Here is a 25,486-nt window from a genome sequence, read left to right as displayed (position 1 = left end):
TGTTATGAACATAAATGTAATTGAGAGGCTGGATTCCTTATTATAGATGTATTATTATTATATATTTTTTTCTTCTCATTCTAAAAGAAATTAAACCACTTTTGTAGTTTAACAAAAATACTGTAGACCTCAGGCGCTGTGCCGACCGTGTCTAAGGGATGAGTCATCAGCCTTGTTTTCATCTTTGGACCTTGGTTCCTCATCTGTGGAAGAGCACTGGGAGGAGGAGGCACTGAGCACCTGTAGCCAATCTAAGGAGCCAAGAGAAAAAGATTCCCACATGGGCAAGTCAAATGACGTAAATTGCACACCTAATGCAGGCCTACAGCAAGTTATATACAAACACAGCCCAGACAGTGTGGGCTGAGCTCTGAAGACAAAGCTCGTCTCTCGGATGAGCCTGCCATCACCTCATCTTGGCCCACACAGCCTAGGGTGAGCCTTTCCAGAGAGAGATGGCAAAGGGAGATAAGAAAGGGACAAGGCCAGACAGGTAGATCGCCACTTTGCATGGCTGGTGTCCTCCAGAATTACCCTTCTAGGCAGGGAGAGCAATGACAGCTGATGCTTACCAAGTGATGACTGCGTGCCAGGTATTGTGTGAACCTCTTTGCATAGATAACTTAGGTAACTCTCACAATAATGCAAGCAGGGACATATTATTATTGTCACCATTTAACAGATGAGAAAACTGAGGCTCGGAGAGACCAAATAACTCACCTAAGCCTAAGTAACCTGTTGGCAAGTGACAAAGATGGAGTTTAACCCCAGGCAATCAGACTCCAGAATTCACATTTAACTTCTATTTTTTCTGCTTAGCCAGGAGAAAGCTGACTACTCCAGGACAAGAGGCTGCTTTTAATGATACATAAAGGCTAATAAAGCGAGTTCTGTAGTACTGGTACAAGCAAACAGAGCTCAGCAGAAGGGACGCTTGATTCTGAAAAGAAGATGCAGGGAAGTTTTCCTGGATGAGTCTCAAAAGAGCTGAGCCTTGCATGAGGTACAGGATTTGGGGAAGGAGAAGCTGGGCAAAGACTTTCTAGCACAAGGTGAAGCATGAGCAATGGCAAGAGCTGTGAAGTCCACCTAAAGGTAACTCTCGAGATGAGAAAGACATCCGCTTTTGATGGGATTGAGGGTGCACAGAGTCACAGAGGGAAGTGAAGTGGCAATGGCTGTCTGAGGCTAGATCACAAAGGGTTGTGAATGACACGCCAACAGATCTAAAGTTTCTTCCATAGAAAAGAATGAATCTTTGGTGTTTTTTGAGGCAGTCCGTGGGAGTGGGTGGGGATCATTAGCTGGGGATTATGGCGTTCCTTTTGATAGTCACAGAGCTAACAGAGCCAGAACTAAAGTCTCAGGACTCCTGTCCAGTGCTCATGCAGCCACCTGGAGTTGTTCAGCTTTAAGACTTATTAATGAAGAGGGTAGAATATGAGCACAATTTCAAAGACAGAGGTTGATACACTACTACACTTCTATTGTTTTGACATCTGTTAGAAAATCATAAATTATAAATAACTCAATGCAAAAACCCTTTAAGCTCTAAATAAATAAATAGTATTTAGATGGTCTTTGGGACTTCGGAATTTTAATTTTGTTCCACTAGGTAGAGGATGATTAGCTCAGCCTTGATCCTTGTCTCTAGCTGACCTTGAGCAAGTATCATCTACCTTCTGCCCCTTGGTTTCCACATGTATTCAACTGAAAGAGGATGGAGAGCTGGTCTTCAGATCCCTTTATTTCCCTGAGAGTCAATCTCATAAACTCCTTGAAAGATATTTTACCTCCTTTGTCTTCATATCCTCAGTGATTACCTTGAGACCTGATACATGGTAGACTCTGTAAAATATTGTGGAATTCATGGTACAAAATAAGTTTTAAACTCAAGACTCCAGAGGGGTCACTTTATATCAAAAGTTTAGAAGTGGTGAGCATTTTTAAAATACGAAAGCCATAAAAACAAGCAGATCAGTAACCCAGACAGGTAAGTATTTCCTCTTTGGCTGTAAAAGATGCTGAGGAACTGAAAGACGATGAAAAAAAGATTGATGAGGAGGAGGCCAAGAACACTGTAAGGTCAAGAGGTAAAACAAATGTGAAAAAGCATAAAGAAAGAAATATGTATTTTAGGAGCATCAGGTAATTCAGTTTAATCAGAAGAATCCATGTACGTCAGTGGCTCTCAGCCAGTAGATTTTGCCCACAGGGAAAATTTGGCAATGTCCACACACATTTTTGATCATCACAACTGGGGAGAAGGGTGCAGCTACTGCATCTAGTACATAGAGGCCAGGGATGCTGCCAAACTCCACTACAAGGAATCATGCAGTGCTGAGGTTGAGAATCCCTGGTGGAAAGAACGAGGAAAAGTTGTGGTAGGAAACAATGTTAAGGGAGGAAGGTGAATGTGCGGCTACAGAATCCAGACCCAATCTAGAGAGGTTTATGGTGGAGGGGTTAGAATATGCACTCTGAAGAATGCTCCTACCACTGACTTGTATGGACCTTGGGAAATTCACTTAACATTCCTCATCTCTTATCTGAAAAACTGCGGTCATCATAGTGCCTACTTTAGAGGGTCATGGTGAGGATTAAAGAGTTAATGTATGCACAATTTTTAGAACAGTGCCTGACACATATTCTGCGTTAAATATATTAGCTGTTATGTACAGGTCCTAGGGAGCTACAGTAGACACAAGTTCAAGAGAGCAGCAATATAGGCTCCTCAGTGGCTGACAACCTGAGAAAAGGGCTTAGAGCTGCATGATTATCATGTGACTATTATAGCCACCCAATTAATAATCCTTCAATCAGCTTCTGCTTCAGATGACACTGCAGGCGGATGTGTTTGGGTTTTGTCTTGCTGTCTGCAAGCAACTCCCTGTCTGGGCTTTGTCTCCTAGATATCCACAATGCCCAGACCAGCATCTGACTGCCTCTCCAGTTCAGGCACCCCATGGTTTTAATGAATAAGGGGAAGGAGATAAAGAAAGTCAGACATGAGGACAGACGGAAAGATGGAAAGGCAGGAAGCCCTCCGTGAAAGCTTCTGCCTGTGATACACACTGTTCACAGGGGTTCCAAGTATAGATGCAGGGGCATGTTTCAGAGGTTTGTTTGAGCTACTGATACCGTTCTTTTGGAACCCTTGTTTGTAAACAGATATTTCTGCTAACACTGGGCTTTGTAAGGGTGGACAGAGTCAGGGGGAGGGGTGAGAGTGGGGGTTGGACAAAAAGGCAGGTTGTGTCCTAGAGCCTTAGACCATGTGTTTGTTGTTGAGAATACAAAGACTTCACTGTATTAAATGAAAATGCTTGTCTTACAAGGCGAGTGGGAATATGATAGGTACATGTCGAAATGCTTCAGAAACTGAAACAACCCCATGCCACAACAGCGTTCTGCGTCATCATACATCCAGAGGCATACGTAAAACGTGAAGGCTCATCATCACCAAAAGAGGGCTTTGGGAGGTTGTGGGAAAAGAGTCCCAGGAGCTAAGTGACTGGCAGCTCCCTCCTCTGGTCTCACCTAAGCCTGCCCTTTCCCAAAGAGAGGCCTCCATTTCAGACTTTCTATTGGTTTTCCAGAACCTGCTAACCTAAGGGTAGAAACTGTTTAAAATATTACTGTTGATAAAGGAGTCTCTAGTAGTATAGTTTCAGACTCAGGGCACTACCAGGAATATTTATGATGATAGAACTATGCAGGCAGAATACTTTAACTTTTTCGAAGTAGTTTTCAACGAGTGGTTTTCACACTGTACTCTACGGAAGCACAAGGTTCAGTGAAGACGTCTCAGGGGATTTTTTTTTTTTAAGAACTCACAGCAGCATAAAAACAAGAATTGGAGCCTCCTAACTCTTTCCCCAGTCCTAGCACAAAGACTGGTAAATGGAAAATTACATGCATAAAAGAATGGAAGGATGGATGGACAGATGAATGGATGGATGAATAGATGGATGGATGAATCAGAAATGATTGAGGGGGTGGAATAATGGAAAGGTGAATGGAAAAAAAGAAGGGAGGGAGGGAGGGAGGGAGGAAAGGAGGGAAGGGGGAGGGAGAGGGAAGGGGGAGGGAAGAAAGAAGAAAGGGAGAGGGAGAGAGTTGATAGATGGGTAATGGATGGAAGAGTAGATTGACGAAAGGGTGGATAGGTGGCTGGATTTGTGGATTCATGATCAAAGTCCATAGTGAATACTTAGGCACAGGACCACTTCAGGCCATATTTGAAGTGAACTTGCCTATTTAAAAACTCAGAGAAACTCAGAAAGCAGAGTTTGAATAAACAAAGTTGTAGATTATATTTCTAAGAAATAAACTAATGCCTCCTCAGAGAAAAAAGGACCAAATTCTATTTACTCCAACAAGGGTACAGATGAAGGAAAGTGCAATTGCTCAGTCTGATATGACAACTCAACATCAACATCCTCATTTTCACAGATCCCCTACGGTGTTCATATTTTAGAGCTGGGACAAGCTTCAGGAAATGACCTGGTGTGCTCCCTGTTTTTCAGCATGTAAGTCACCATTTGGGGGACACAGATCCCTTTAAGAAACTAAAAAGAACTTTGACTCCAGAAAAATGTGCACAACCTCACATATTTACAGAAAATGTCTTGGGGTTTACAAATCAAGTTCTTCTGAACCCAAGTGCAAAACTCCCCTATTCTCTGCTGATCTACAATAGGAGTGCTATTCTGGTGTTGCACTTGGTCTTGGTATTAGTAAAGAAATAAATGATAATTATATTAACCAAAATACTAAGTCATAACATCAGCAATCGATCCACACCATGATGCTGCTGAAACTGAGACTCCACTCTTGGCCTCACGTAATCCATTCTTCACATAGCGGTCAGAGTGATCTTTGGAAAACATAAACCAGATCCAGTAACTCCACTGTTTGAAGCCCCCTGATAACTTCCTGGCACATTAGATTAAAAAAAATGTCTAGTGTGCCATCCTCCTCCTCTTATGGTCTAGGGTACTGGTGAAGATTGCAGGGGGAACATGGGCACATCCTTTACGATTCCATCTAGCTCTTAGCAGCTGTCTCTAACAATGGGTTGGAGAGGCTGAGAGAGAGCCACAGGGAAAGGACTTAAAGCTAATATAGATGGCATACTGGTTCACTGGAAAGAAACAGAGGCAGAGAGATAGCAAAAGATGATAAGAATACATGTTTCAATAGGTAACTGGTCATCTCAGAGAGACCAGGGTGATATCTCCCAGTCAGTGCCACTCACGATGTGTCTGTCTTCACTGTTAGGTCTTTCTAAGGCTCATGCTACTAATTCTCAAAGCACCTTTTCTTCACAGCAGCAACTTTCAATCACCTTATCTTATTCTTCATTTGGAGGTATTTCTAATCTGTTCACTCATTTAACAATGTTTGTCCAGCACTTAACAACATGATCGGTATTGTGAGAAATAATAGGAATAATGCAGAGATGAAGACTAAAATGGTCTCTGCTCCAAGGAGCTTGGAGACAATTGGGGAGAAACAGACAGATACCAGGGAAATCACAATCGAGTGTGGTAAATGCTATGGTGGGGAAGATAAGGAGTTGTATTGGCTTAATTCAGATGGTGATGGATATGGAATTGTCCAATAATTTCCTAACACCAGACTCCTAAAAGATGCTCTGGTTAAGTATCTATAGCTGAGACATGAAATCAGATGTTGATTGCTGTCATCTGATTTGTGGCTATATGTTTAAAATTACATATATGACTATACCCCCACACAAGGCAGAGCACACACTCTACATACATACACATGAACTGTTCCCTTCATGAACAAGTCACCAATCCTTCCAGGTGGAAAAGATCACTTATGCCTTTGAAATTTCAGAGCACTACTTAGCCTCCATGATAAACATGGGTGTTTCATAACACAGTGTTTCTGCTCTGCGCTTCCCCAGGACTCTATTAATTGCTTAGTTATAGCAGTTGCTATGATGTCATGGATCTGTTTACCAGTCTGCTTCCACCACTATGACTGGGAGTTCCTCAAGGCATGGAACTGTGTGCCTTGTTCTTATTTTTAATTCTCATCTCCTAACTCAATGTATAATACATAAAAACTGCTTAATAACTATATATTAAATGAATGGATGAATGGTTAGAGAGAAGGAAGAAACAAAATAACATTTACCTTTACTAATAAACTTTTATTCCTCATTGAACCTTAAAGAATGTCTAGGACAGCAGATTAGCACATAAGAAGTCCTTTAAAAAAGTTATTAAACAGCTGTACAATGTTTCCTAAGAGTCTTACTAATATGAATCTGTGGTTATAACTATCACCCCACACTGTAAAGGAAAATAAAGTGAGCCAGTGGAAAGAGCATTGATGTGGAAGTCAACAGACTTAAATTCTAGTTTCAATTTTGCTGCTAATTTGCTATTTAACCTTACTCACTTAGCTCAGCTTAATTTAATAAGTAAATGTCTGTGGATCTCTGTTTCTCGATCTGTAAACTGAACAGATTTGATAAAGCAGTTTCTGTGACTCCAGCTTTAGAATTTGGGAGAGGGAAGGTCAAGATATTGTATTTGTTTCAGCAGATTTAATCAGCATCTTCGGGGCTGTTCTGCAAAGGAGTCATCCTGAAAGCTTAATACTGGCTCTATCAAGGCTTAATTAGCTCTGATAATAGTCACCTCAAAATCAGCCTTGTCACTCTTCTATTCAAAACCCCATATTCATTCAGCATGGTCACCCACATAATTCCCCAATTTGCCTGAGAAAGCATCAGGGCCCTCATGAGACAATGACAAGGAAGCTCCATTGAGTATATTTGGTGAAACATGTCCCAGGCACTGATTCTCAAAAGAGGAATCCAAAAACATTTTTGGCAAATCGAGCATCTTTGAAATAAGCGTACACTAGGTCCTCCTTATCTGTAGCCTCTGCATCTGTGGAGTCAACCAACTTCAGATTGAAAATATTTCACAATAAATTAAAATATCATAATTAATAAAAATAATACAGATAAAACAATACTATATAGCAACTATTTATATAGCATTTATATTGCATTAGGTATTATAAGTAATCAGGAGATGATTCAAATTACGTGGGAGGATGTGTGTGGGTTATTCACAAATATTATGCCATTTTATGTCAGGGACTTGAGCATCCTCAGATTTTGGCATTGGTGGGGGAGGTTGGTCCTGGAATCAATCCTCCATGGACACTGAGGGACAACTTTTTATCTCCCAAAGGACTAGTTAAAGGTGGGAAATGCTCTAATGGATGTAAATTGTCTTTCTGTTTGAAAATCACCTGCAAATAAAATGTACTTTGCATATCTAAAATTCCTTAGCCAACCTCTTTGAAATCGTATAATGTTCATTCAGATTTTTCCTCTATTTCTTTCTCTATCCCTCCCTCTCTTCCTTCCTTCCTTTTTCATTCTACATTCTTCAAATGTTTGCATTAGCCACTGGGGGGCACCATCATTCATTCATTCAGTCATTCACATATTCATTCTCTCATGGAACATTTACTGAGTAATTGCGATGTTCCAAGCAATGTGTCAGGCCTTGAGGATCAAGAGAGATAAAATTAAAGTGGTGTCGATTAGAATTCTAGTTTCACCACCCATTAGCCTTGGGTACTTCAGGGAGTCATGCAACTCTGTAACCCAGTTTCAGAGGGTTCAAAGTGTAGCATTCAGCATAGTGCCAGCATATAGGAAGTGCTTATTATAAGCTAGCTGCTTTCATTACAGTTATTACTGCTGAGAATGTGTCTTCTCTCCTAGGGGTATACAAACAGTGGACAGAAAATTCCAGATCCTAAGGTCATCACAAGGTCTCACAAGATCTAGGAAAATCAAGGAAAGCAAATAGAAAGCCCTCCTATCAGAAAGGAGGGAAATGGGTGAAAACTCAAGCGACAGATATATGACTGCCAGGACACTTGAGGAGAAAGACACTGATAAGGGTGAGGGGGGGAAATTTGAGAGGCAAGCAAAGCTTCAGATTATGTGCTGCCATGCACACACAAAACAAACGCTTTGCAAACAGGCGCAGGGCTGAGAGGCGAGGACAAAGGCCAAAATGTGGCTTGGATTAGAAAGGCCATGATGTGAGCTGAGAAGCCCTTAAATACAGTGTTCCCCTCCCCCTTCTGTTTTGGAAGGCCAGATTTCTTTTCCCTTCTGACTTCTTTGCTCAGGGGTAAATGGAATTAACCACTGTGTAATGTTTCTGATGGTGACGCACATGCTGGGTCATGTGCTTTGGTTACGTAATGCAACATGCCTAAGGTTCCTGAGCTCTTTCTCTGAGAATCATTAGATATTCAACTGATTCTCTTATCCAGTCATCCATCTGTTAAACAAAAAAAAAGTATAGCCCCTTTATATGTCAGATACTGAGCTAGGCAATGGAGAACTTGAGATGGATAAGATCCCGAATACGTGCACAGTTGATAAAAGTGTGCAGAAGGCATAGTGGGAACAGATGAATGAGGTAGGGAGCAAGTTACACTTTGGGAGAAGTTATGGAGGGCTTCTCGGAAGAGAGAAACCTTAAGCAAAATCCTGTAAAGGAATAAGCATTCTGCAAAATGATGCACGGGAAACAGAAGACAAGTCAAGTAAAAAAAAGTGATATTTTAAAAGCCAGGTACATTTGGGGGGCTTCAAATAACTCAGATTCTATTGAAGAGCCTTTAGCTAGAGGTAACAGAGCTAGATTTGCATTCTAGAAAGATCTGACTGTTGGATGTTGATAAGCAGGTTGAAGCGGGTGCAGGGATTGGATTTCAGAGAAGTGGGCATTACCATACTAGGGAAATAGTCACAGCAAGAAATAAAGAGGATTTAAGATACAGCAAAGACAGGTTGGCTATAAACATTATAAGAAAGCAGGGGGCTGGGCGCTGACTCACGCCTGTAATCCCAGCACTTTGGGAGGCCGAAGAGGGCAGATCACGAGGTCAAGAGATCAAGGCCATCCTGGCCAACATGGTGAAACCTAGTCTCTACTAAAAATACAAAAATTAGCTGGGCATGGTGGCATGCGCCTATAGTCTGAGCTACTCAGGAGGCTGAGGCAGGAGAATTGCTTGAACCCAGGAGACGGAGGTTGCAGTGAGCCGAGATCGTGCCACTGCACTCCAGCCTGGTGCCTGGCGACAGAACAAGACTCTGTCTCAAAAAAAAAAAAAAAAAAAAAAAAAGCAGGGTAGTCAGGAATTGATGACTAATGGATTGAATATGGTAGATAATGGAATCTACAGTGAGTGACACCTACCAAGATGAGGATTCAAGGAATTTTGGAGAAAAGATGATTGTTTTGGAAGTGTTGAGTTTGTAGTACATGCTAATATTTCCTGTAGACAGGTGGATCTGTGAGTCTGGAGCCCAGTGGAGTTTGAAGACAAATAATGGCCATTAGTAGACAGATGGGTAATTAATCTATGGGAAAGGTTGTAAAGTCAGGAGACTAGTGGACCCAGACCTGGCTTAAGGCTAAAGTGTCTACCAGAGGATGATCTACCAATGTAAGAGTAACATTTTAAGTTGTTTGCTTTGTGACACAAAGCTTACTGGGCAGTCATAAAAAGGTATCCACCAACGGAGCAGTAACTTTCCAAACTGTTGTCAGTCAGTGGTACTCAGCCTTACCCAGCTTGGTCACTGACTTGGACAAGCCACTTTCCTCATCAACCCTCGGTTCCTCATCTATGACATAAACGACTTGGATGAGTCCTTTGGACTTTCACACACCTTGGTTCTTTGGACTTACATGAATTTTACTTCACAAAACTGAGTGTCACATTGATCCATGTTATATGTTTTCTGCCTGGGTGGCTTGCATCTTAAGATTGGCCTGTTAACACAGCCTTCTCTCTTCTTTCATCAGCCTCTGAGCTGAAAGATCTCCAGTCACACTGGGGAATATAACCCCCTCCACACAAACGCATTTGGCCATATTCTGCTGAGCCATCTTTTATGTTCATAGAGCAACAGGAATGGATATAGGACAGACGTAGGAATGACACTACAAGGCTAACAGGTACAGTTTGGACCACCAGCTTCCTAGACGCACGAGGCTATACTAGCGCTCTGCATCTAATGGCACGCTGCCCCTACTCACATCCTTCAATATCCCAAGTTGTGATTGCCCAGCTTTTACATCTTAGTTTCCTCCAAGTGGGTTGGAATCTGAGATTACCAGGGTTCTCTGCAATCTAATATAGAAGAGGGAAACCTCTTCTTCCAGGTTCTGTGGACTCTGAGTTTGTGGCAAACAACACAGGACAACAAACACATTTTCTTTATCTGGTTTGGAGGAAAATCCAAGTGGTCAAAGCAAATAAGGTGGGTATGAGGAGTAGGAAGAGAGAGAAGAAGAAGGGAGTTGAGAGGATCAGCAGGAGGTCTGTACTTCAGAGATGACAGTTCCGGGAACCTTTTGAAGGAAAATAGTCTGGGAAATGACAACAGACTCCAGAGTGTTGGTATTTCAACTCACTGACTTATCTGACTAAAATGATAAGCAATACTAAAAGGCCAGTGGTCTATTCCAAAGTCCAAGAATTTGTCTGGAATGGCCTTTATATTGTAAGAAATTACAAAATATGAATGCGCTAGCATTTACCCGGGAAGTGATGATTGGGAATCACTCAGAGAGTTTTCTGGATATTTGTGGGGGCTGTAATTTGTTATATTATTAATAGGATGGCTTCCAGCTATCAGGAAGTACCAATATTCCCCAAATAATGTCTTCAGTCAGTCTTAGAAATTCTACCACTGGTGCTTTGCTTTGTGACACAAAGCTTTCTGGGCAGTCATAGAAGAGTATCCACCAATGGAGCAGTAACTTTCCAAGTTGTTATCCATCAATGGTACTTAGCAAGAAGGCATACCAGTTCTTTTTCCCCCCAGTGTTGCTGAGGTGTGGAAGCCAAAAACGTGTCCGCACTTGGCCCCTGAGGGTGACAGGCACAGGCACCACCTAGTGGAGGAAAATACACCAGAAAAGGAAGAAAACTGGAACTATTGCCAATTTCACAGTCTTGTCTGAGGTCAGCCTTGATGAGGATTACAGAAGCCTAGGAAGTGTCTGTAGAAGGGTCTTCAGTGCACATAAACCCTACACTGAGTTGCTCTCTAGGCAATTAGAATTCAGCTGTGAAAATTAGTTCTGAGAAGGAAAGTGACTTGTCTAAAGTCACACAGCAAGCTAGTGACTGTGTCTGTCTAGAACGGACATCTCCTAGCTCAAGGTGCACTGCTTCTCCTTTTGTGATACACCGTGGACTTCTCCAGAGAGTCTCAGGCCTGCTCCTAGGTCTCTTCTCCAATGCTACTCTCATGACGGCTTCCCTTGACCACTCCTTCCAAATCTCACTCCTCCTGCATCCCTCCCACACAGCATTCCTAGACTTCCTTCTCAACTTTTTCTTTATAAACATTCATCTGATGTTATGAGCTATATATGCTTATTCATTGATAGTCTGTCTCCACCTTCTCCCCAACACCAACTGCACAGAATATAAACTCCCTGAGGGCAGACATGTTTCCCTCTTTTGTTGACTGCTCTGTCCCCAAGGACAAAAAATACCCAGCATATAGCAGAAATTCAAAAAATACTTGTTGCATGCTTGGGCAGGAAATAGACAAATTTTACTTGGTCTCTTGTTCTTTATCTGCATGTCTGAGATTTTTTTACAATGAGCAAGCATTTTTTTTTTCCAAAATGGCCCAATAAAGTGTTTATCATGTTTGCTTTTTAGTTTTTTAAATTTTTATTTTTTAGGCAGGCCCTGTGGGCTCCTGCAGGCTGAGGGTGGCTCATCCTAGAAGCTAAATTTTTATTTTTATTTTTTTACATTAAGATGATAGCAATAACTCTTTCCTGAGTTGTAAGGGAGGAAAGGCAATTCCTGGCTTTGCCAAAAGAGATAAGTATGTCTAACTCCTTGAGTTATTGAGAGTATTAGAAATAATGCATGGCAATGGCTGGCACACGTAATACTGATATGAGTTAACGTTTGCTGGGTTACCCCATGGTCTAGATTCCATCACTAAGCATTGTGCACATGGAGGCCCAGTTAATCTTCAAAACAACCCTATGAAGTAATAGCTAGTATTATCTGCACTTCACAGCTGGGAAAAGTGAAGCTTGGAGATACTAAGTAACTTGCCCAAGGTCACGCAACTAGCAGGTGCAACAGTCAGGGTTTGCCAAGGCAGTTTGCTTCCTGAGTCCTGTGATCAACCACTGCAAAATACTTCCTGAGTGAACATATGCTCCTGCAGATCACAGCCCCAGGGCTCTAGATGGCTGTAGAGTTGCTCTCCAGGCAGTTAGAGTTGGAGAGAAATAAAGAACCAGAAAAATGAGAACGAAGGATATGTGTACATGTGAGTATATGAATATGCGTGTGTATATTGCCACAATACTTTTGAGACTGTCACGATCACTAGCAGATCCCATGAAATTCTCATGAACAGGGCCAAAGATGCTGAACATTTTGCGATAGGTAGGGCAGTCCCATAGAGCAAATAATGTTCTCCCTCAAAAGCTTCTTATTGCAAAGCAAGTCTCCACTTGCCCCTTCTACATGCTCCTCCTAAGGCTCCCCTCTTCACTTTGATTCCCCTTCAGTTCTCCCTGGACAATCATTTTCACTTGAGTTTGCAAGTGTGCAGAGGGGAGCGGATGGACAGCTCCTCAGGTCTGAAGCCTGGGCTGCGTCAGGATCTTCGGGTAATCTTTGTGCGAACTTGGGAGCCTCCCTAGCCTTCTCCAAGCGCTGGCCTCTGTATTTGCAAACCTTTCAGGTCACAGAACAATCAGGGAACCGAGACTTCACTTCCTCCCGTGGCTCTCAAACACTTTGAATATTTTTAACTTTTTATTATGGAAATCTTCAATCACACACCAAAGCACGAACAAAAATGTATTAAAGTTCAAAGGTTTAATCACCTGGTTTCGACAACTGTTAACAGTTTGCTAAGCTCTTGCCTACCACTACCCCCTGAAAAACCTTTTATTGTTTGTTTGTTTTTCTGGAGCTTTTTAAACAGACAAACATACATAATAGACATCACATAATTTTACCCATGAGTACTTCAGTATGCATTGCTAACAAATTAGGATCTTAAAAAAACCCATAAGAACAATATCATATCACACCTAACAAGATTAACAATAACTTCTTAATGTCGGTCCATGTCCATTTAAACTCTTTGTAATGGAGGAACATATTCCTTCAAACATAATCTTGTAGAATCACACAATCCAAGTGGAATAAGGTGAAGGGAAGGAGAGAGGCAGAGTCCTCCCTTCACCCTTGTCCTGGAGGCTCCCTGCAATCTCAGCGCACAGTTTGAAAGTCCCTGTTTTACCTCTGACCCTCCTTTTGCATCCTGAGAACACTGAGGTCCAGAGACAAGCAGTAAATGGTCATGGTCATAAAGCAGTAAGTGGCAGGATTTGGCAGACTTATGAAGTCCCAACATCAAAGAACTCCAGTGAGGTCACAGGCATGAAAAGGTTTTCTAACTCCATCACTGTTTATCATCTACAGTGTGAATGATAATAAAGGCACCTTTCCAGGAATGACCTTGATTGCACGAATCCCTCACATCTCTTACCTTCTAGCTCCTCCTAACCATGCTAACCTGTGCAACTGTGTTGTGACTTCAGCCAAGAGCTTCCTAAGCCATTGTCTCACCTGGTCCCCATGACAACCCATGACATGGGAATGTCGAGAGTAAACATCCCCCAAACCCTCTCCCCTGAGGCCCCAGTGGTTAAGTCAGAGACCACAGGTCACACAGCTTAGAGGAAACCAAACCAGGGCCTGAACTCTAACCTCCTAATTCCCACTGATGGATCTTCAAACAAGCCAAGGAACTTACAAGTCAGTGCTCAGCTGCTGCTGTCAGAATCACAGTTGAGCATTTCCATTAACGGCGTCAAGGCATGAAGCAGAGCTCTTAGTGCAGTAAGAAGAAAGTTAGGAGAACCTTGAGGGGAAGGGAGCTAAGTTCTAGAGAAGGGGCAGCTGGTGAGGAAAAAAATCAATGCCTACTGGATTCCTAAGCCCTTGGCCATAGGTAGATAAGATACGAGCTGCCCCTAGAGGGAGTCCTCCTACCTCTGGTACCTGGAGATTTTCTCTTTTCCTCATTGGAGACATCTGCAGCCAATACTGGTTTTAGAGTGAGCTCAAGGTGAGGGGTTTTTAAAGAATAGGAACAGACACCTTTCTAAAGGACTAGAAACCTACAAACAGGGCAAACCCTAGGAACAGGGCAAAGTGAATGGTGAATGCCTCGGGGCTGAGCTTCCCTTTCTTATAAACCTTCTTCCTATTTAAATAGGCTTCTCTCTCCAAAACTCCGAGATTTATTTGAGAACAGGTGCATCCTGTAAAGATGGGGACCATCAGGTGGTCACACTTTAAAGAAGTCACCAGAAGGAAAAGGCATGGAATAGCACTGGAAAAATGAAATGTCAGGACCTGTGGCAACCAGGGGTTTCGAGTGAACAGAGGAATTCAGTATGGAAGAGGGGTCCTTCAGAGTTGGGGCACCAGAACCTCCCTAAGGGCTTAGCTACTAACCAGCTCAGTAAGCAGGGAACATCACTTCCCCTTTGGGCCTCTGCAGAAGAAGGAGATGTCACACTACATCAGCAATTATTTTCACTAGTGGTCCTTCAGCATTACCTGAGAAGGCTTTGGGAAACACCAGTTCCCAGGCCGACCCCAGATCCACGACATCAAAATCCTTGGGGTGCAGCCTGGGAAGAAGGAAGTTTTAAAAGCTGGTTATTCGTGGTGCAGCCAAAGGATCTCTCAGACCCTACTTAGAGGGACCATCTGTGAATACAGTTTAATTTTGTGTGACCCTGGTCCTCAACTTTCCTGTTGCACAGTGAACTGTTTGATTCAGGTGATCACTGAGTTCATGGCCAGGCTGGCCGTACACAACCCATGCCCCTGAGTTCCATATCTCTGGAACTCGATTTTGCCCTCTTCTGTGCAGGGAATAATGGGAGGTGCTTTCCCATGTTTCACAGCCTTTATCACCTCTATTTGTTCACTGAGTGGTAGCTCAAAAGAAAGTGAGAGTTTGGGGAGCACCGGGGGAAGGAGCAAGAGGCCAACAGTAGATCTGTGTGGCTTCCTTTTCAGAGGTGCCTGCTTTCTCTTAATGCTAACTTGTTTTCCTGTTTACAAGTCCCAGTGGTTCTGGACCTCTTTTGGCTCTTATTACCAAGGGGTCATCCCAGCATGTCAAAGAGAAGATCAAAGTGAAAGAAAGGTATTTGAAGGAGTCTAATTGTTCCCCAAGATACATTATCTACTCTAGATAGACTCCCCAGCAACTCAAGAGGGGAAACCCTACAAACAGGCCCCACTTTTTGAAAGCCAAAGCCACAAACTGGAAAAGGAGATGCAGCTACTTCCTAGGTCTGGCTACCTTTGACTGAGTCCCTAATATGAGTTGACACTGCGCTGGGTATTTTTTGCATGTTGATTTCATTGAAATATCCTGATGTAATTATGCCCATTTTATGGATAAGTAAACCAAGGGATAGATGGATGAAGTGACTTGACTCAAATCACACAGCATGTGAGAGAAATTCCAAGCCTGTCCATCTGATAATTTGATATAAAAAGAAAAGCAGATCTGCCACGTCTCATCCAGGGCTTTAGGTGAGATTTATACCCATTTCTCACCCTCTTCAATCTGTAGGTATATGATTAACACACAGAGATGCAGAAAGGAATGGAAATGTTCTGCAGAAAGATGAAGAAAGAGCATGTGAGCCATTTCTTTTCTCTCCATTTTTGGAGACTGCTGGCCGAGGAAACAAACGGGTTCACATCCAGGCTCTGCCCGCTGAGAACCTGTGGGACTTTAGATCAAGTCATTTCAACTCCATGAAACTCAGATTTCCTCTCTTGTGAAGTACGGGCGATGATACACACTTCTCAGGGTAGTTGTGAGGGCAAAACATGCAGGCACAAGGGAAGTGACCAACATCATCAAGGAAGCACCCAGGCAGAGTCAAATTTCTTCCTGTCTCTACGTGTTCCCCAGCCCAGAACCCAAGACTGAGATCTTTGGAAAATCATGTCTAATAAGAATGAAGTCTGCTGAGCACTTAACTGTATACCAAGTCCAGTTTCAAGTGCCTTCCACATACAAGTTCTCTTAGCATTTACACCACTCTATGAGATAAGTACTTGTGCCATCATCACTTTGTATAGGAGGAAGCTGAATGAATGAAGTCCAGAGAAGTCAACCAGCTTGCTGGCCCAAGGTCATACAGTCAGTGAGGGGCAGATTCCACTTAGGTAACCTGGCTACTAGAACTGAGTTCTAACCATTACAGTATTCTAGTTCCCAGGTAGGACTACAGATAGGAGGGGAAAGCCTTGTTAATATATGGACTCCTAGCTTTACATTAAAACCCAGCCCTCACTGTTACAGCAATGCTGAGTGGAGAAAATGTGGGCACTCTTTTTTGAGGGCTGTGGGTACTAGGACTTGGGGCTGCAGAAGGGAAGGAAAAAACGATTCTTGGAAGTAACCAGCACACTCAATCCAGTCCAACCATTAGAACAAAAGAAAAAAGGCCGGCAAGCAGAGGTGCTGGATAGGATTCAGATAAATCCCTTTCTTCTTCTGAGCAGGAATTCCAGATCACTAAGGGAAGGGGAGTGTGATGGGGTGGGAGCAGGGCAGTACTTGTGGGGTCCACATTTCACTTGTCTAACAGGTCAGGAGAAACTTTAACAAGATTAACTGCTGCTCAAGGCCCCTGCTCAATGGAGCAAATTGAGACTTTTGTTTTCCTTTTCTTTCAGACTGGGGGGGTGTTGTGGGGGCAGTTGGGGATGAGGAGCAGGGGTCTGGTTCCTCCTGCGTGGTGTGATACAAAAGCGAAGGGATGCGCCAGAAACAACCCCCCCATCCCCTGACTTGAAAGGGAGCCCAAACTGCTATGCATGAAGGCTGAAGGAAGATTGTGTCTGGAGGGTGGGTCTGTGTGGGGTGAGAGGTGATGGTGTTTATGAGACACATTCTCTTGGAAGTGCAGGGGGCAAGGCCTGGAAGTCAAATGTCAGGGATTAAATCCTAGTTCCTGCCTCTGGGGAACTGTGTCATCCAGCACACACCCGTCCCCTCTCTGTGTGTCTTTCTCCCCATTCAGCCGAAAGGGAACCTGGCTCCGGTAACCTCAGAGGACCCTTCTCACAGTAGCCTTCAAGAATTCTTCAATCCTAAAGACCATCCACAGTGGACCCTCCAGAGAATCCTATACATAGGCACTTTCTAACTTTGGCTTTGTTTTTGCCTGCATAAGCTTTTTTTTTTTTTTTAATGTATTAATATATTTTTTTTCTCCTTTCCTTTCAGAAAAATAAAAGGCATGTTTTATGAGCTTCAGAAGCAAACTGCTCCTTCGCTCCTTCCCCCGTCTCTCCGAGCGCCTGTCTGAACTGGTGTCAGTGAAGTTTGAACCGGGGCAGAAATAGCATCCCGGGCGGATCTGGGAGCATAGCCCGCCTACCAGGAGCGGCAAGGCCTGCCTCTGCCAGACGACAGACCCGGTTAACAGCACCGTAAAATTAGACCTTTACGAAACCCAATTGAATCCTGCAGCAAAGAGTGATGTAAGGCAGCCTGGCCTGACAGCAAGGCAGCGACTCTCTGCCTGAAATAGCAGCGCGGTCCCTGCTGAGCGATGACTGCTGTCTCAAGATAGGTGACCAGGGATTCCTAGGAAAGTGGCAACGCCCAGCCACAAAAAGCCAGCAGAGGGTCAGGCAGCAAACTGGGCACCTGAGGTCTCAGCGAGAGGGTGAGCCTTAGCACCGGATCCTTGCTGCCCACCTCGGTCCTGCCTCTCCCAGCCCAAACTTACACGAAGGAGGGAGCTGAGAAAGTACTTCTGCAAAGAACCTGTTTGTTTGCTGTTTAATTCAAGGAGAAGCAGGTTCTTTTTAGTCCAACAGCCTGTACCATGTGGAGGATATGCAGAATTAGTCTTTTCTGGCTCGGAGCCAGGTGTTTACACACCGCCAAATCTGGCTCCAACTTAACTAGGGGAGGGAAAAGAAATCCACCAGAATCCTCAGGAGAAAAGCTCCTGGCTTTCTGGTGCTACACGACAGCAGTGCTTTTTTTTTTTTTCTTTTTGAGAGGAATGTTATTTCCACACATAAAACGGACCAGGCATTTTATACAAGCAATAATAACCTAACGTCCCCCATCCAATTAAAGTATTTTACTGCAACAATCTTTGTGTGAGAGAGTGAAAGCGTGTGAAGAGAGTCCTTGTCTGAATTATAGACATTTATAAAGCAGTCTCCTATGGAATCCCAGGTGTTTAATATATATGTATATACATGTATTTATGTAGACACACTTACATCGTTAAAATGCATTCACTACCCTTTCACAGATGATACCTGCATAACCCTGTTATCTCCTCTCTCCGGGGAATGCCTTCCAAATCACAGGTAAAGACTAGGAAAACCAGACCTACAGATTTAAAAAAAACAAAAACAAAAACACCTCCAAGCAGCAGTCTCTGTGCTTTTTCACATGTTTGGAAAGAGAAGTCAACATACTACACCCCTAAATTATCACCATCGTCATTATTAAGAATAACGTCTCCTCAGCTCCAAATTAGACCCTCCTCTGGGCAAATAGGGCTTGCGAGTTAAAAGTGAATGAGTTCAGTTTCCTCCTTCTTCCCGGGGAAAAAAAGAGGAAAAATACCATGCGATGACGTCAGTTGTGGGTTGTTGGGGGGAATCGCTGTTTCTGTCTCCTCTGATAGCGGGAAAGCGGGGGCTTTGGAGCACGTATTCTTGGGGATAGCAGCACAGTGTGGATCTCCTAAAGGGGTCTTCAGGTCAATCGGATAATCAGTGCTACATTTGCGAATGTCCAAGCCATGGAAAGACAGGAAGAATCAGAACTGCCCGAAGAGTTCAGAGCTTTCCCTTCTACGAAAGTGTGTGTGTGTGTGTGTGTGTGTGTGTGTGTGTGTGTGTGTGTGAGAGAGAGAGAGAGAGAGAGAGAGAGAGAGAGAGAGAGATCGCAAAACGCCTTCACACGTTTCCTGGCTGCGGCGAAGGGGGAACCCCTACTCTCACTCTAAGAAGTCTCAGGACATGGCAAGATTGTTTGTGCAGGAAGGGAATCTCCCAGACAGAAAAGGCAAAACTTTCCTCCTCTCCTCCAGCGCCGCCCCCCACACTCCACTCCCCCGTGTTATTAAAGGCATTTCCACAGATTCATTTAGAGGGGGAAAAACGGATGCTGGAGCATTTCTAAGGTTTGCAATCCTCGCAAAGTGTCCGGTTTCACTATAGGCTTTGCTGTGGAAGAGCGAAAGGGAGAGAGAGAGGGAGGCTGAGGAGGGAGAACTCAAATTCATTACGGGCTCGTAAAGTCTCACAGGAGAAAAGCGCCCCATTTTGCAGCCGCGTCTGGGGAACGCTAGCTGGGGGTGCGTCAGGAAGCTCTCGTCCCAGCCAGGAGTGTCAGGCAACGGGCTTTAAAAGCTGGGACATGGGATGCCGTGGAGGAGGTGAGGGTGAGTCCCAGAGGCAGGCTTCAATGAGGGAGCAACTTTGGGGCACTTCGAGGACTTCTAAGTCCTGGCGATCACAGCAACCTTGCCCTTGGCGGCTTTCAGGGGAATGGGGCCGAATGAACAGGAGTGACTCCATTAAAACCTCAAAGAAATCAACGGTCCCCAAGTCTCCCTGCACACGCATCTCAACTGGGTCATCTTCCCTTTCATCCCAAACGGAGGGCGTCTATCTGGCCGTTCGGAGCACGGGTTATATGCCCTAGGCTCTCCGGGAACCAGCCCTCCCTGACCGAGGGTCGCGGGTCCGCCAGGAGAGCTCCGCAGGTTCCTCCCCGCGGTCGGGCAGCGCCGCCTTCCGTGCGCGCCCATTCCGCCGATGGGGCAAAGTGAGGCTCTCCGCTCGCCCGGAGGTCTCCGCGCCGCTGGCGGGGCGGCTCCGGCACAGACACCCCGCAAGCCCCCGACCCGCCCGCCACCCGCGCCTGGACACCCGCGCGTCTCTGCGGCCGCAGGGACGGTGCAGCGCCCGCCGGGGCGCCCTCGCCTACCTGTGATCACCGCTGGAGACCTCTGGCCCCCCTCCGCTCGCAGCCGCACTTGCAGCGTGAACGCGTCCCGGGGCAGCTCTAGGTCGGCCCGCAGGCGCAGCTGCTCGCCTCGCCCGCTGAAATAGAGCGCCCGGCTCGGCGGGCTCGGCTCCTCGGCGGCGCCCCTCGCCTCCCGCTGCTGCCGCCGCCGGGGGACGCGCACGGCTTCCCAGGCACCGCCCGGCGGCGGCAGCGGCGGCGGCAGCGAGGCGCGGCGGCCGCGGGCCGCTCGGGTGGCGCAGGTGGCCGGGCCGGCGGCGGGGCGCGGGGGTCGGCCGGCCCGCGGGTCTCTCCGGACCCGGCGGGGACGCTCCGCCAGCCCGCAGCCCAGCGCGGCGCTCAGCAGCCCCAGGTGCAGCACCCAACTCCAAAGCCGCATGTCCGACGGTCCCCCCCGCCCCCCCTTTGCCCCTGCTCCGCCGCCGGGAGCTGCCAGCTTTGGGAGCCTCGGCGCCTCGACTTTCTTCGCTTCTTCACCCTTCTTGGGCGAGCCCCCCCTTCCACTTGCTTTTTTTTTCTTTTCTTTCTCGCTTTCCTCCTCAAGGTGTGTGCTCCACTCTCCCACCTTTGAAAAATACAGTCCAACTCCTCCTGGTTGGCAATTAATTTCTCTCCCCGCTCCTTTATCTGCCTTATCCCCCCTGCAACAGCTGGTTGCCTTCCTCCTTGTTTTATTTCATTTTATTTTATATGATTTCTCGCTCCTAAAAAAAAGCGCCTCTAAGACCGATCCACTGAATTCCCTCCCCTCAAAAGATGCTCTAATTTATTTATTTTTTGCGTCCTTTATAACATAAGCCACAGCCCCCTTCTCCCCCCCAGTCCCCCTCCCCTCCCTCCTTCACAAAATGAAAGGAAAGAGGGGGAAAAATCCCTCGGAAGATGAGTAAACAAGCGTATGCTAATCTGCTCCCCAGCGCTCCACCTTCCCAATTGAATGAGTCCCTGTTAAAACTGCGGGGATCATGACTAATCAATCAGTTTGGAGAGGCCGAGCTACCCAGCTTTCCTTCACTTTGCCGTTTGCCTCCTTTCCTTCGCTCCCGCTTCTCCACCCCCTCCTTTTCTCCTTTTTTTTTTTTTTAAGAAGACAATCTTAAAGTAACAATTTAATGAAATTCTGTACACACCCCCTTACGATCCTCCCAGCTCTCCTCATTCCTGCTCAAAACACACATTCTTGTTTTTGTTTTGTTTTGCTTGCTTTTTTGCCCCTCCCTCACTCCACCCTCATTATTATTATTATTATTATTATTATTTCTGATGGCAGGAGAAAAACATCTATCTCTTCTCTTATGATCCCCTTTGCACTTTGCTGGTAAACCTCATCCTTTTCTATAGCACATAAAGAGTCTTGAAACTTGATTCTTAGATTTTAAAAAATTCTCTCTCTTTCTCTGTCTCCCCTTCCTTCCCTTTCCCTCTCTTTCTCTTTTTCTCACTCCCTCACTCTCTCTTCTCCCTCCTTCCTCTCTCCTCTCCCTTTCTCTCCCCTCTCCCTTTCTCTCCCTTTAACTCTTTCCCTCTTCTTCCTCACCCTCTTTTTTTTGCTTCCCCTGTCGTTTCCGCTCTCAGAATTTCCTTAAAGTTGTACCATGATGAACCATCCCCCTCTTTTCCGAGCCCCCAGATAAGGCTGGCTTCAGCTAATCCAAATGTTTCCAAAGTCCTTATGGAATCATCAGAAGAAAATAGAAGAAAGGCACTGTCCAGGACATCCGCCTTTCAGAAGCTATAGTCCCAGTACAACTGGGTCTGTGAATTCCCCCAAATACTCTTTAAAATATTCTGTTGGTCATTAGAACTTATTTTGATTTTATAGGAAGAAAATGAGAGAAAAATATTAATTTGCCTAATTTTTTCCAACCTAAGCAATTCAGGTCCTCTGACGTCGTTAAAGTCACAGGTAAGGATCTGACCATTTGCTACTTTGTAGGTCTGTTTTTGAACTGGAACATACATGTAATATATTTTTTTCTTCTTTTTTCCCCCTCTTTATAGAACTCAAAAGCTCCCCCTTATGGCAAAACAGATCTTTTATTTTGTCCAAGTGTTTAATAAGTCAAAACGTGTTAGCAGTGGTGGATTACAAACTATTAATTATCAATTTATTCCAAAAAGGTAGTGATAAAAATATGCTGGGTGAAGTTTGCATGTGAATAGCGTGCTGACAGCCTGTGATGAAATTAACTCCACTAAGCTGTGACTTTCTTTCCCATGTGCTCTTATCTTCAGTGCTGCTCCAGATCTTTCTTGAGAGCTGGGAACATTGCTACACGCCTCAGGAAGAGATAAAACTAGGAAAGAATATTTGTTGGTGAAAGTATGACGATTTGTCGGATGAGCAAATGACTCAGACATCCCCTTTATGAAAGCCAGAATGTGATATACGCAACGATTATGGAACCTTTCTGAAAATGGGAGATCTCAGATTCAGAGGTTCCTAGTTTAGAAAGAAGTTGCTGTATAGTCTTAGGCTAAGAATGTTTGAACTCTGTTTCTGCAGTCATAAAATGAAAATAGCACTATATCCTAAATGTGTTTTCAGAGACTGGCTGGAGGAAAGGAAATCTTGGGTGCACAATGTCATGAATAAGGAATTTGTCTAAGCAAATCTTTGACTTTTTGCAACTCCAAGTCATCTGTAAAAGGTTGCCATTGGATAAAGAGAGAGCAATATTGAACAACATAAATTACATCATTCAAAATCCCCCTTCCTCTCCAATAGAGGCTGGACCATGACTACTGATTTACTTCAGTTGTGGCAATTAGGATTTAGAAACTGCATGTCTTCCAGGGGGATTTTAAGTCATTGTATACAATAATTTTGAATATTTCTGGACAACTGGGAATTGGTCAATTCTCAGACCAGCAGTGGGAGCGCAAGATTTTTAGTTCTCATTTCCTACTCCCTCCAACACATAGCAGTTTTCTGCCCTTGAGTAAGTCCCTTCATTTCTCTCCCCTTCCACTTCCTTACCTTTAAAATGGAAATATCTACTTGGCAAATTTTTTTTTTGAGGACAAGATATGCTCTGGAGTATAACATTTTGTAAACAATAAAAATGATATATAAATACCATTTGTTCTATCGTTGATGTCAAGGATGAAGTATTCATCAGGTTCTTAAAGACAAACTAGAACTGAGGAGGCCAAGTTATTTCTCTCCTCTAGTAGGCAGGAAAACAAAGGGACAATGAAGTTCATGTCTTCCAGCTCCGTGATCTCCTTGATCTGTGTCCCCAAATGCATTGAAATCATTTGGCAAGGCTTTTCACTCATCCATTCATTGAACATGTATTTACTATTTGTTTCCATCTGTGGAAACTCTTTATGCATATCTGTGTGTGTGTATGTATGTATGTAGGCATGTATGTATTTGCTTGTGTTTAATTGAGTGCATGAAATTTAACTCTTGGTTCAGGACCCATCCTAACCCTTGATCTATGACTGACATTCATATATGTGTATATATATAATATACCATGTGCTTCTATCCCTTTTTTACTATAACACTTGATCTTTTATGGATGTGTTCTCTCTCTTTTAATCATTTTTAGTAGAAGAACAATCATTTGAATGTCAGGTGACTCAAGATCTAACTCTGCTCTGTGTAGGATCTTTAGATCTCATTCTCTTCTCATGTAAAATGAAAAAACTGGAATCAAATATTCCTAGGATCATTTCCAGATTTAAACTATAATGGAGCCCCTAAATATTGGAGTAAGGTGACAATTCCCATCTAGTCATCCCATATTCAGTTAGTTTCCTTCCATCCAGCCCCACATCCCAGGGACTCCCTTAAGTTTCTGGGCATTTTTGTCCTAAAAGGTACTTTGACTCTATGTCTTCACTCTTATATTCCTTCAGTATTCATTTTGTTTGGTAATTACTAAAAGCATTTTTCCTTGAAGGATGTAAGATTCTACTGGAAGTTAGAAGAGTAACATCAAAGTAGAGTCCTAAAGATTGAGACTGATTTGAATGAGTGAGGTTGGTCCAAAGTACGTTTCAGAGTCACCCTGACCTGGGTTCCTGTGACTCTCAGCAAGTTGTTTAATTTCCCTGAGTCTCTGTGACCTTACCATGGGGTTGTCATGAGGATTAGATTAGAGTGTTGCATGACATAGTAGGTGCTCAATAAATAAGTACCCCCCCCCTTTTTCCCCACAGTTCTAAATTTTAATGGTCATTTGAGCTTTTTTTTCTCAGCTTTTCTCTGGAGGCAGAGCCCTATGTACTTCTTATGTCAAGCCAGATGGATGATTCTCGTCTTAGAATTCCCAAAGCAAGCATCATCTGTCTCACAGAATCTGGAGCTTACTGAGATAGGATCTCTCATTGTTCTTAGTGTAGTGTCCTGCTTATGTCTTTCCTCCAAGATTAGAACCCTTCAAGAGTGAGGATCTTTAAAGGCAAGAATCTTCAAGGGCCAGTTCTGTCACCTGCTGAGAATCTTCAACTAATTGCACCCCTCTGTGAGCAGCCCGAAGGGCTCCCTCCTCTGGGCTCTTGTAGAACTTCGTCAGAATTTCTATCACCACATCCTCAAAGCAAACTCTCAGGCATAATTACATATTGGCATGCTTCTTTTTTCCATTTGGGTCAGAGACTGTTGCGTTCATATTTGTTCTTTCCCAACTGCCTAGCTCAGTGCTATGCATAAAGATGTTTGTCCACAACACCTATTGAATTTAAGTATATATATTTATATATTTATATATGTTGTATAGCTTCTTTATACAACATGTGGTGCCAATCATGGTGTTGTGAGTCTATTAGTTTCTTGATAAATAGTCAACTTAATTTCTTTGTTTTCTCTGTCTCAGTTTCCCCAGATGATGTATCTGTGAACACCCTGACAGATATAGTTCATCAGTTGCTCAAGTGAAGGTCCCTAAAAAGAATGTAGACTTTGGAGTAGAATAAATTGGGTTCAAATCCTATCTTTGCCGAATAACAATTCTAATAACAGCTTACGTTTATTTAGTATGCACTGTGTTCCAAGCAATATGTAGGTGCTTTTTATTGGAACAATCCCACCTAATCTTTATAACAGACTTATAGAGTGGATTTAATAATCATCCCATTTTACAGGAGAAAAAATCAAAACAAAACAAAACTGAACCAAAGAGACTAAATAAATAGTGAAGAGCCCAGCCAATCCAAATCGAGCACTCTGTGTACTAGCTCTAGGGGCTAGGAAAAGTCACTTTACCTTTTGAATCTCGTTTTTCATTTTTATGGATTTCCTGGGGTTATCTGGAAGATTAGATAAGACGTGGA

The 25,486-nt window shown here is 43.9% G+C and overlaps 1 protein-coding gene across 1 annotated transcript in view; it reads right to left on the bottom strand.

Moving 5' to 3' along the window:
* PAPPA (pappalysin 1) overlaps nt 1–20,583 on the bottom strand; it is a 255,070-nt gene extending 234,487 nt beyond the window's left edge. The window contains exon 1 of the mRNA XM_032251598.1: nt 20,162–20,583. Coding sequence (XP_032107489.1) covers nt 20,162–20,579 — 418 coding nt within the window. The 5' untranslated portion in view covers nt 20,580–20,583. The remainder of the gene's footprint in view (nt 1–20,161) is intronic.
* Nucleotides 20,584–25,486: the final 4,903 nt, after the last annotated feature.

The sequence above is a fragment of the Sapajus apella genome, unplaced genomic scaffold, assembly GCF_009761245.1.
Source record: "Sapajus apella isolate SASKATOON/1434 unplaced genomic scaffold, GSC_monkey_1.0 scaffold76, whole genome shotgun sequence".
Classification (NCBI taxonomy): domain Eukaryota; kingdom Metazoa; phylum Chordata; class Mammalia; order Primates; family Cebidae; genus Sapajus; species Sapajus apella.
The sequence above is the reverse complement of the archived record's forward strand: the minus strand, read 5'-3'. Positions and strand labels throughout refer to the sequence as shown.